Source organism: Anolis carolinensis, chromosome 2 (genome assembly GCF_035594765.1).
Source record: "Anolis carolinensis isolate JA03-04 chromosome 2, rAnoCar3.1.pri, whole genome shotgun sequence".
NCBI lineage: Eukaryota > Metazoa > Chordata > Lepidosauria > Squamata > Dactyloidae > Anolis > Anolis carolinensis.
The window spans coordinates 165,430,413-165,443,013 of record NC_085842.1 but is presented as its reverse complement, the minus strand read 5'-3'; the positions used below and the strand labels follow the sequence as shown (position 1 = coordinate 165,443,013).

At 38.1% G+C, this 12,601-nt stretch overlaps 1 protein-coding gene across 5 annotated transcripts; it reads right to left on the bottom strand.

Annotated features, from left to right (window-relative positions):
• Window positions 1-1,377: 1,377 nt before the first annotated feature.
• Window positions 1,378-12,110, bottom strand: znf207 (zinc finger protein 207). 5 transcript variants are annotated; one of them, XM_008114392.3, is made up of 12 exons: window positions 11,938-12,110; window positions 10,795-10,921; window positions 10,433-10,571; window positions 9,368-9,538; window positions 8,676-8,751; window positions 5,961-6,061; window positions 5,202-5,359; window positions 4,150-4,239; window positions 2,890-3,132; window positions 2,260-2,422; window positions 1,934-2,117; window positions 1,378-1,717 (listed from the first exon to the last, which is right to left on the bottom strand). In XM_008114392.3, the coding sequence occupies exons 1-11, from the start codon at window positions 11,976-11,978 to the stop codon at window positions 1,957-1,959; spliced, it is 1,470 nt and encodes a 489-aa protein (XP_008112599.1). In that variant the 5' UTR covers window positions 11,979-12,110; the 3' UTR covers window positions 1,378-1,717; window positions 1,934-1,956. The 5 variants fall into 5 exon arrangements, with proteins under 5 accessions (XP_008112599.1, XP_008112598.1, XP_003223231.1 ...); XM_008114391.3 differs by having other exon boundaries at window positions 1,378-2,117; XM_003223183.4 differs by having other exon boundaries at window positions 1,378-2,117; window positions 5,991-6,061; window positions 11,938-12,107.
• Window positions 12,111-12,601: the final 491 nt, after the last annotated feature.

Below are 12,601 nucleotides of genomic sequence, written 5' to 3'. Positions count from 1 at the left end.
GGTACTTTCATGGAAATATTTAGTGTGAAAATTATACTGCTGAATTACATTAGCAAAGTAAGGTTTCTAATAAATGCAATAAATTTGAAAGAACCAAAACACATGAAAACTACAAAGCCCGTGAATCTACTGGAAGGCAAGACGTACTGGAAGCCTATCAGCCCATAATTTACAAAAATAATTTTTAAAAGCATGCATGAAAGCAGCACGTATCTGTTTCAGTATGAACTATCGCTTTCAAATGCAAAGCAACTAAGTTGAAGTACACTGTTCACAATGCTATGCAGTAACAGTTTACAAATGTGCCATTAACAAGGATGACAGCCACGGGGAAGGGCAAAACATTTAAATAACAGGATTGGCCTTCATAAACCAACTAATGAAATAAGAACATTATCCCAGTGTGCTTTGTTACTCTCAGCTCTCATGCAAATACTTCATCTTGGAAATACAAAAACACTAAGGAAAAAAGCTGCTATAGGCTACATAAAAAAATGTTAAGACCCAACATACTCAGACAAAACGTACTACATGCTTCAACTGAAAGTACTGTCTTCTATTGGAGGAAATAATGTCACCTTTGAACTCCTGCTAAATTGCACAAATGGAACCAAGTCCAGTTAAAGAAACATCTAAAACCTTGCCAGGGTTGGGCGAGATTCAAAATATAATATGGTGCACTCACACTGGTATAACCCTCTCAAGGCCCTGGTAATCCTGCCATGCAATGTGGGCAAGACTTGATGGAGCTTCAACTGTAGTTTCTAGTCAGATTTCTCTCAGCCCATTTTCTACATCAGCTTGATGGCTCTTTGCTATTCACAAGCAAAAATGTCTTGTCAGCCCCAAAATAAATTACCAGTTCAAATGGAAATTTGAGACACAGACCTCACGGAATGTAAAGCATATGTAGCAGTATTATCTTCCATCTAAACATTGTGACATTTATATTAAGTAGCTGGATGTCCCTACCTGGAGTCAGAGGCAGACAGTTCTAAGAGTCATCTTAAACCAGATCAAGAAATGTGCTCTATAATGCAATATACTTAGAACACATTTAAACAAAAGAAAACATAGCATGCTGATATTGTAATGAGGTGGCCTATGCAAATTTAAAGAGAGCTGCACTATTCAAAAAAGTTATCAGGGTCCCCCTGAAAAGATTGCTTTTTGCAATTGCTTAATAAGTGTACAGGTCTATGCCTACTTATTCAGGAGTCAGTTACAGCATAAGTAGTGACTTTGAAGTTTTAAATAATTCAAATATATCAATAGAGCATCATGAAATTTGTGTTTATTACACCATAAACTACCACGGCATGCATCCGTACAAACCTTCAGGCAGTTGTCCACAGCTGGTCATGAATAAAAAGACAATGTTTTTCTTTCATTTTATTACAATGAAGTTAAACAGTACAGAAAGTCACATGAACTTAGTGGGTCAATTTTATAAACCCTGCAATAGGAGGAACTCTAAATACATTAAATATTGTTACATGTTCAGACTTCAGTGTACAAGTGGATGGTAACAGTTAAAGCCCTCACCAAACTTTTGTTGGGGACACGAAGTCCAACAGCACGTGATGTGCTGTGAAGGCATCATTTTACGAACAGCAACATAAGGTTACAGAACTTGCCTTTAAGATGGTATGTTCATGTAATTCCAGCGCCTTCACAATTTAACGAACCATATTTACTATACTTCACTTCTAAAAACCTAGATGAAACATGAAAAAGAAGCCATACAGTATAAATTGCAATATCAGGGAAGGTTCTGTTTTATTACTCTAAATAAATTTTCCCCATGTAAAATAATGTCCAACAGTTCCTTGTATGTGGAAAGATTTTTTTCTAAAAGTCACAATGGAGTTTTAATTGATGGAAGCTTGGCTATATTAACAGCACAAGATGAGAAAAGGTTTAATCTCCAAACCTATTAGAGCGCTTGCTGTAGCCTCAGTAGCGGCCACCTTGCGACATGACTGGCGGTCTCATTCCCATTGGAGGCCGAGGAGGTCCGCCTTGATAAGGAGGTACCATGGGGGGCCCTTGGCCATATGGAGGCATCCCTCCAGGAAGGTATCCTTGCATGCCCTGGTGATGGGCACCATACTGACCTATGGAAGAAGATGTGAAAACAGTAAGGCAACCCTCTTAAGCGATATTGCAATTAGTAATGTTTTCAGAAGTCACTTAATGTCATAGTTAAGCACATTGTATCATAAGCTTTCAAACAAACTACATTTCATGTCTTATTACCATGAGGTGGGATTGGAGGTCTCATTCCTTGTTGCTGCGGAGGAATTCCAGGCTGTGGTGGCATCATACCTCCAATTGGTCCAACGGGTGGGTTGCCCATGGAGGCTTGCCCTGGTCGAGGGAGATTGCGCTGATATTTAGGCAATTGGGCTCTTCTTTCCTCCTATTAATAGAAGAACATGGAAGGAATTTCATTAACGGGAGATCAAGAGTCATTCAGAAACACAAACATAGCGCACAGCACACAAGCCATATATAGGAAAATTGAACAGATGAACTCTTGACAGTACATTTAAACTAATGAGATAAATATCACAGAACATACATTTAGAAAACAAGTAATGAATTAATATTTTCACTTCCGTCAAGGCGTAATTTAAAGGTAGCATTCACAGAAAGTTTTTATCTCTGTATCTGCTTTACAGTAAATGTCAATAAATATGAAACAGTCTAGAGCGGGTCATAATATTAAAAGTATTTGCTTTTCAGAATTATACTTATGCATCAATGCTACATTTTACTGGCATTAAATATGGAAAGGAACTGGCTGGAGAGCTGGTATAATAATCCAACAACTACTGGTCAGAAAATGATAATTTATGCAGCAAGCAGAAATTCTATTCAACTTACCAAGGATATATCCTCATCTGGGTGGATCAACTTACTGGTTGCGCTGGTTGTTGTAAGAGTAGCAGGCTTACTTGTTATAGAAGTAGCAGGTTTAGCTGCAGTACTGTTGGTTGTACTAGTGGTCGAAGTTATAGATTGTGTGTAAGCAGGGAATGTAGGTTTAGGGAGTTCTGTAGTAGTTGCAGGCACATTATTCAAAGGTTTGAAATCTGTACCAACTGGCCCTGGAACAGTTGCCTGAGCCTGTAAGATACAAAGTTAAATTCTAAGAACAGATGTACTGAAAACATAAACATTACGCCCCAAAGCAGTACGGTTTATTGGCACACCTACATTAGCCAAAGTAAAAGATCAGCTTTATGTCAAAAAGCAAACTGAAAAAAAATTAAAATCCCCCTTCCACGAACACACATTAAAGACGTTGCAGATCAAAAGCCACAAGAGAAGCAAAACGAATTGCACAATCTATTTGTTGCTATTGTTTTTGCAGAATTTTACACAACACACTCAATAAAATAGTATGCTCAAGATCTGGTTCACTAAGAAACAGATTAGGCAAATCTAGTATGCATTAGTTTAAAATTGTATTAGATAAGTTAGCATTTACAGATATAATAAGAACATTTAGGAAGGGTTTTAGTGTTTTTTAAAGAACACTAGTGTCAAAATTTGTAGTATTAAATGAAATGATTTTAAAAGCATTCTCTGCATAAAACCTATTATTATGAGACGCTTCAAATATCTTTTTCTCATCTAAACTATTCTCTCCTATGATCTCTGAAGTTATATTTTTCCTCACTGTAAACAATATAATTAGAACATATAGAACTCTTAGATTCACTTATGAGAGAATGCTTTGAAAAGCAAACAGCACATGTTTTGAAGTAATCACTAAATTCCAAACTAGAAGCAACTAGGTTGGGATTCAGTGCATGATGCAATGTCCCCCCACATTTCCTCACATTTATCATGATGCATCAGAACTAACAGCATGAACTAGAAAAAATAAACCATGCTCACTAAAATGCACTCAACTGCTTTCATGCTCTTTCTTTTTAACCCTTTAGAATCACAATGTAAAACCTTTAATTTCTTTCCATTACCCAAATATTGTAGATGGATAGTATCTAACAATTTAAGATTGGAGCTCACAGCTAAACATAATCAGGAATCTACAATTATCTGAATATGTTTAGGCATTAAAGTTTACATAACGGTCTAAAGGGTTAATTGGCAAAGCAATTTTAACTTCCTGCGTACTTGTGCTGTGCTAGGAAACAGAGCTTTAGAAGGTGCGGACAGTTCTGAATTGGATGAAGTTGTACTTGAGCTTGTGACAGGTGTCCCCATCTGTAGCATAAAAGAAAGGAAACAGTAAACAGTCTCCAAAGAAATGTGTGAAAAATAACCGAGAGGATGGATATTTGATTTTTTCTTTGTAAATGACTATCTACCTTGCAGAAGTTCAAAATGCAATAGTACATTATGAAGAATTCTGCAAAGCGCTTGCCAAGTTAACCAAGTAGTAGAGCCATATTCATTTATAATAAATCCAAAGTGGAGGACATGAATCTATCATGCATACCATTCCATTTTAAGTAAAAGAGCTAATGATTTAATTCCAAAAGCCATGAATTTTATTCCATAGCAATCTAACACCTTCTCACCACCACCACCACTGAGAACTAATTTTATTTTAGCCTAATATGAAAAATGAATAAAATGGAATACACTAAAAAGTTCAGGGATATATTCCTGGTTATACAATTTTGATTCTTTTTCAAGAGAACAGGAATGTATAAATCTAAGGCTATTTAAATGTCTACTAACTTTTTTGTGGGACCTCTTAAAAACCATGAGCACCTGCTTACAAAAATCACAAGTCATGCTTATTCCTCTGCAAGAAAATAAAACCCCTATTCAGTTTTGAACTGACAAAAATATCAAGGTCCTCAACCAGAAAGTGAGCAAAAGATGAAATGACCATAGGTGTAAATAGCAAAGCTGTAGTTAACTATATATTTCACAATAAGCACTGTGCAACATATCAAATACCAAGCAATATTTCTATCAATTTCAGTGGCAGAGAATAATATAATAAATCTTTATATGCCGATTTTCTCCCACAATGGGGACCTAAAGTGGCTTCCAACGTTTTAAAATACAATACAAAATCAACTACTGTCAACATATAAACATTGTAAACAATACATAAACATTGAGAACAAGTGCTTATGCACTGCAACTTATTACACTGCAATTCATATGTTAAAAAGAAGAAAACAACAACACTAATGGATACACAGACTTACTTGTCCAGCACTGGGAAAAAGTGGCTTAGTAACTGGAGGTTGAGGGTTTGGTGCCAAGACAGGAGCGGGAGGTCTGTTAAGAACACCTGGAGCAGACACAGGCTGTGCTTGTGTCATGGGGGGCATACCTGGCCGAGGACCAACCGGTGGAGGCATACCTATAATGAATTAAAAACATACTTTTCTCCTACTGAAAATTTTGCTATGGAAAAAAAGTTATCCATTAGAACAAACATCAACCAAGGAAAACGAGGAGGCAGCCTTTCCTCCAGGCAGTACTTTTCTGGTTACACATATTACCCAGAATGAAGCTACAACAGCTCAACAGATCTTGCTTCACTCCCTTCAATAAAAAATTGTACTGCCAAAAGTCTGTAAAGGAGGACCAAGGAGTTTGGGGTTTTCTCACCTATGCCACCATGACCAAATTAAACTTTTGGTACTGCTACAGTAAAGGAGAAACCATTCAAATGGGGATATGGGGATAATTCAAAATTATGTTAACTTTTGATAACAGTAGCCCAAACCAACTTAAAAAACATACAATTCAGTATAGACGACTAAAAAATGTAAACACACGCATACACAAACAAACTGTATCAGATTCCAAATTTGATCAATTATAGGTAATGAGTCAGGCAGATGCCCTTCTATTTTAATAGCATTTTATCTCAGAACCACTCTGTGTCCTTGCTTTCTATGCACACCATTCTTACCAACCATAAATCCAGTTTAAAAATATAATAAAGTAATTCTCACCACAGTAGGGATTCATCACTCCTGACCTACCTGGTGGCATACCAGGCATGAGAGGTGGGATTCCTGGCCCGGGAGGCATCATGCCACCCATTGGCATCATCCTGTGAAATATGAAGGGCATTAAAATGGAGCCTGCCATAGGGTAGCATAGGATAACAAGGCAACAGGAAATATTACTCAACTGAAAAAACAATTCTGCTTCCAGCAGCCAGCCAGCATGCCTACCTAATCTTTCAGTAGATACTCAATAATAGACATGTTCAGGAGGCCTAAGAAATGGGGCTAGTTTTCACATGGTATTCAGGATGACAGAAGGGAATGGAGAGGGGGTGCACAAAATACTATTTGGTTACTAGCTGTGCCCGGCCACGCGTTGCTGTGGCGAAGTCTGGTGGTATGGGAGATAAAGTATTGAGGAATTGGTGGTAGTTAAGGTAAAGGGTAAAGGTTTCCCTGACATTAAGCCTAGTCATGTCTGACTCTGGGGATTGGTGCTCATCTCCATTTCTAAGTCGAAGAGCCGGCGTTGTCCATGGACTCCTCCAAGGTCATGTGGGATGACTGCATGGAACGGCGTTACCCTCCCGCCGGAGCAGTACCTATTGATGCACTCACATTTGCATGTTTTTGAACTTCTGGTTTGGCAGAAGCTGGGGCTAACAGTGGGGGCTCTCTCCGCTCCCCCAATTCAAACCTGCGGCCTTTCGGTCCAGAAGTTCAGCAGCTCAGCACTTTAACACGCTGCGCCATCAGGGGATATCGTTTCCTAAAGGTTGTGAATATACAATATTTCTGATTGGTTTTTTTTGTCTGTTGGAGGCAAGTATGAATGCTGCAATTAGGAAAAATGATTAGGATGTAATGGCCTTGCAGCTTTAAAGCCTGGCTGTTTCCTCCCTGAGTGAATTTTTTGTTGGGAGGTGTTAGCTGGCCCTGATTGTTTCCTGTCTGGAATTCCCTTGTTTTCAGAGTGGTGTTGTTTGCGATATTTTATGTGCTTCTACTGTCTGTGGCCCTGAGAAAACAGAGGATTTTCCAGACTTTGATGATGGGAATACTTTGTTGGGAGGTGTTAGCTGGCCCTGATTGTTTCCTGTGTGGAATTCCCCTGTTTATTTACTGTCCTGGTTTAAGAGATTATATTGTTCTGCATTATTCTATCCCAGTAATTATTTCATATTAAAGTAGAATCTCACTTATCCAAGATTCGCTTATACAATGTTCTGGATTATCCAACGCAGTCTGCCTTTTCATAATCAATGTTTTTGTAGTCAGTGTTTTAAATTCATTGTGATATTTTAGTGGTAAATTTGTAAATACAGTACAGTAGAGTCTCACTTATCCAACATAAACGGGCCGGCAGAACGTTGGATAAGCGAATATGTTGGATAATAAGGAGGGATTAAGGATAACCCTATTAAACATCAAATTAAGTTATGATTTTACAAATTAAGCACAAAACATCATGTTAGACAACAAATTTGGCAGAAAAAGTAGTTCAATACACAGTAATGCTATGTAGTAATTACTGTATTTATGAATTTAGCACCAAAATATCAATGAAAGCATTGACTACAAAAATGCGTTGGATAATCCAGATCGTTGGATAAGCGAGAGACTACTGTAATTACTACATAGCATTACTGCGCATGGAACTACTTTTTCTGTCAAATTTGTTGTATAATATGATGTTTTGGTGCTTAATTTGTTTAATCGGCTTTTCCTGAATCCCTTCTTTTTATCCAACATATTCACTTATCCTGCCGGCCTGTTTATGTTGGATAAGTGAGAGTCTACTGTATATTGATAATCTTATATTATCTGTTTAAAAGTGGATTATATGAGGCTCCTTCTTCACAGCTGTATAAAATGCACACTGAAGTGGATTACATGGCAGTGTAGAGTCAGGATAATCCAGTGCAAAGCAGATAATATAAGATTCTAAATGGGTAATATAGCTGTGTAGAAGGGCCTTGAGTCTACACTGCCATATAATCCAGTGCAAATTAGATAATCTGTGGAAGAAGCCTAAATTAGGCCTAAATCTGCCTGTCTCCTAACTGAACCCTGGCTGTCCCTTTGCTGACAGGCTGGTTGCTAGGCAACCAAGTGGGCAGAGATTAGCAATTACCAACTGGCAGCAATTGGATAAAAAACAATTATTGCTCTCCCTCTAATTAGGACTTTATTTTTCTTTTCTTTTTGTTGTATCAACCTTGAGGCATGGATGATGGGTTGTGTTGTCAAATTTTGAGGTTGGGGGGCCTGTACTTTTGTTGTTTTGTGAATTGCTGTGATGCCATCACTCTTTTATATATATAGATCAGATTTAGCAACATTAGATTTAGCAGCATATCTTCTAGGCTTACTTAAATGCCAATATTTTGGGGCTAAAAGTAAAGTGAGACTAAAGATATGTGGTAACCTGAACTCACCACTCTCTCACTGCTAGAAAATAGGTGCATATGAGTAGAGAACATCACCTCAGGCACCAATCTTCCACACCAATGGAAAAAGATGAAGTGCGGTATCAAAAAAAGGTCTAATGTAGGCCAAGTTGTTTAAACAACCCTTGTGATTTTTTTGACCAGCAAATCAGCAATGCTGCTTTTTGAACCTCCATAGACTGTAATATGTCGGAAACTAAAGAATCTCCTTTTTGGAATGATGAGGTATGACTAGAAAAAAGTTCTTGAAGCCACGATTTATACTAACCCAGGTGGCATTCCAGGCATCACTGGAGGCATTCCTGGCATCATTGGTGGAACACCTGCCATTAATGGTGGTATACCTGAAAGTCATAATGATTAATAATCACTTATACGGCAGTTGAAAACAAAACAATGTAGCCTTTTAGTAATATCAGTTAATTCTTCAAATAAAGGATACACAAGTTAACAAAATCTTTACCATAACAGATCAAAGTATCAAACTCACTTTATCCTTCTGTTTTTCTTATGTGTCCATTGCCAAATGTGTCAATCTATTTTTATAACTCTGGCAACACACCTTACAGTTTGGCCCATTCACAATTTGTATGCAACTAATCAAGGAGGGACAGTTCAGTTTCAAACTACAGGTTGCTTATTATGGAAATACCAACAAGATCAGTGCTGCATACATGCCTGTTAACTGGCTAAATTAGAAATTTAGTCAGCAATTTATTAAACCATAGTCTGCTTGAAGGTTATGAACAAAAAAGGAATGAAAATCAAAACACCTAATTTTGATACCAATAAAAAACATTTAACTCTAAGTACAAGTTAAGTGATATCTACAAAAGTCCACTTTGAGCAATCTTTTTGAAATACCCTGTATTTCAAATAGTTACACAAAACTGTTTCTCACAACTGAAGAAATTTCTAAGATCACCATTCCATTGTTTTCAATCTTTCAATGGTCAGTACCTGGAGGTATTCCTGGTGCACCTGGCACAGGGGGTAAACCTGGCTGTGCCATTGGCGGTATATATCCCTGCTGGGGTTGCACAGGCTGTGCTTGAAATGAGGTTGAAGCTGAAGATTCATCATCATCATATTCATCTGAATCATCTTGCTGTTTCTTTTTCTGGCTCTCCGCTAAAAGATTAATGTCAATTATTTGGTATTAGATCTCTTCCACCTTGGAATCACTCTACTTGAGACTTTGTGAGCAGAGGCAAACTATACAATACATTCCTTAACATGGTAAACCCTTATTAAGAATAGAAACTATGGTGAAAGCTAAACACTTTGACCACTTAGGGAGATGGCTTTCCAACTCTTCTTGAGCAATGTTTGGTTAATTTATTTCAAGAGTATTCAAAGGCTTCCCTACACAGAATAATCAGATCCCATTCCAAACAACAGAAGCTAAAAATGCCAAAACTGGCCAGTTACTGATCATATCCACCATAATCTTCTACTAAGAAGAAATAAGCAGTGGCAAAAATAAAGGCTCCATGACAGCGGACAAGTTCAAACTAAGACAACCTCTTTCAATGGGATGTTCAATTAAATGTTTTTTTTTTAATGTGAGCAGCAGAAGGCTTAGAACAACTATCAACTGGCAATAATACAAAGTACAAATAAAATTGAGGCAGCGTGGTTGTGTTGAACTAGCCTGCTGAGGGAAACAAAGTTGTAAACAACCTGAAGGTACATGACAACAATAAATAAAATTACCTGAAGAACAATTAAGAACATTTCAGACTTGGATACCAATTTCTATTTGTATTTCTCTATTTGTTGCCAAAAGAGAGAAAAGGAGGCATGCGTTCCACACACCTATGTGAAATGTACAAACTGGCAAGTGTTTAACTCTGTACTTCAGGCTCACAATAATGTGAGACATTGAAGCGAGAAAACAAGCCATTACATCTTTAAATCTCTATCTAAGTTTCTCCCAGTAAAAACATTATGCATAAGTGATTTTATTCTCATGCAAGCATTATGTTAGCTAGGAATGATTGCAAACAAAATGCTTCAATTTACCTTGGGTTTTTTGTTCAAGAAGTCTTCTTCTTTCATCCATGTCTTTTTCTGGAATGCCCTCCATACCATAGATTTCCAGTTCAATGTCAGTTCTTCCAGGTATTGCATTTGGAACAGCGTCTATTGTTTCTTTATGTACCTAAATAATTTTTTAAATATAACTTAATGATATTAATTCCAGCCTGAATACCAGCCATATTATTTACCCAGATTAATGAGGCAGATTTGGTCCTGATTCATTAGAAACAGAACATACCATTTCCAGTAATTAAAAACGGCAATGATCTTTTAAAATCTTCATAAAACTTCATGTTTGCTTCGTAGCAGACTAATCACAAGAAAGTATCTATTTGTGCACTTACCTGCATACAGTGTATAGCTAAACCAGGTCCAGTGTACAATTTCTTATGGCATATATGACATTTAAAGTGCTTTGCTTTTTGGTGCTGAATAAGAATTTTCTCATCATCAAAATCCCTGTTACAATACCTGTTTCATATTGTTAAGGAAAGCATGAAGTCACAATACTCTTACTCAAATTCATTATATGCATTAGTAATAATTACTACAACCAAGAGTCCTTCAGGCATGCTGCCCTATAATTCCCATCAGCCCTATCTAGCAGTGCATAGAGTTTCAAATGATTACAAGCTAGATGCTTCTCCCAGCACACAAACAGCCCCCAGCTAGTAAAACACGTTGTCTTGACAACTCATTAAACCATTTATAACTTTTTGTGTAATTGGAACATGTTGCCATCGTGAAACATATTGCTTTGAAATTGGATCCATCATTTTGAAACACCCTGAACATTTAGATATATGACTATAACTCACATGTGAAGTGATGTGCCTGTATGTCAAAAACATTAAGTGTGAAGTTCAAGGATGATCAATTTTTGGTATGCATCAGTGGCGAATAATTACTTATGGTACCATCTATAGCACATCTCCCTTAAGTCCTCTTGTGACACTAGGATGCCCGTAGGAAGAATGGAAAACTCACAGCAGCCTAGATATATACACATACACACACACACACACACATTAAAAGGTGGCAAATTATAGGGTAAACCCACGAATTAGCTGATTCTCCCTGGATTATTAAATTTCATCTTGAAATCTTGAGAATCTATGTAATATTAATAATTTTTACCTGCGGCTCAAGGCTGGGTACATGGTTAAAACAGAGATATGATATAATACTATTACGATTCATGTTAAAAAACACATAACAAAGGCGGACACCAAAACTAATAAAGCATAAGGTTAAAGTTCACAATTATATATTTTATAGGGGTTGGGATGGCAATATACAGAAAGTTGGCTCTAAATAACCAAAGGGGAGAAGCGAAACGAGTCGAGGATTAGGCAAGGAACGACTGAGGCCCAGCGGCGATAGACAGCGGGCTGCTTCACCTCCACAGGAAACCGAAAACAACTAGGCCGCCAAAGCCTTGTGTCTCCATTGGCAGCGGTCCGCCTCAGCCGAGTGGAAAAGGATACCAGCACCAAGGCTTCAGCTGCTTCTTTTTCTTTCTTCCCATGTCGTCGGCGACGGCTTCTTAGTTTGCGAGACTCGAAAATCTGACGACGACCAGCTACACAAAAGTTACCCTCCCGCTCTCTCCGCCGACATCCACAAAATGGCCGCTCCTCCGCCTAACTCTCGGATTCCCAGAATGCAATGCGCAGGCGTGCGGACAGTGTTGGGAGAGACGTCACGCATTGTTCCGTCACTTTGAGGCTTCTTCCGATTGGTGGAGGCGGCGGCGCCCTGCGGCGCGATTGAAGTGTGACGTCAGAAACCGTTTGCCTGCGATGCTGATTGTTCCAATCCAAGCAGTTACTTCAGGAGGCCTGTTGTCGTTGAGACATTGTAACCGACTCCCCTCTGGAAATCCCCACACGAATGGGATTAGATAGATATTGTTTATTGGAAGGCTGTCACCTCCCAACAAAGGTTCCCTTCAGGCAGGAAGCAGCCAGGCTTTGAAGCTACAAGGCCATTCAATGCTAATCAAGGTGGTCTGTTGCAACAGTCACACTTTCCTCAAACAGATAAGAGTTCTTGTTGGGCAAGTGGGCTTAATAACAAAAGACCCCCCCTCATAAATTTGTAGCAGAGCAATTCTTCAGCAGTAGCCCAAAGTGATGAAAGGAACAAAAA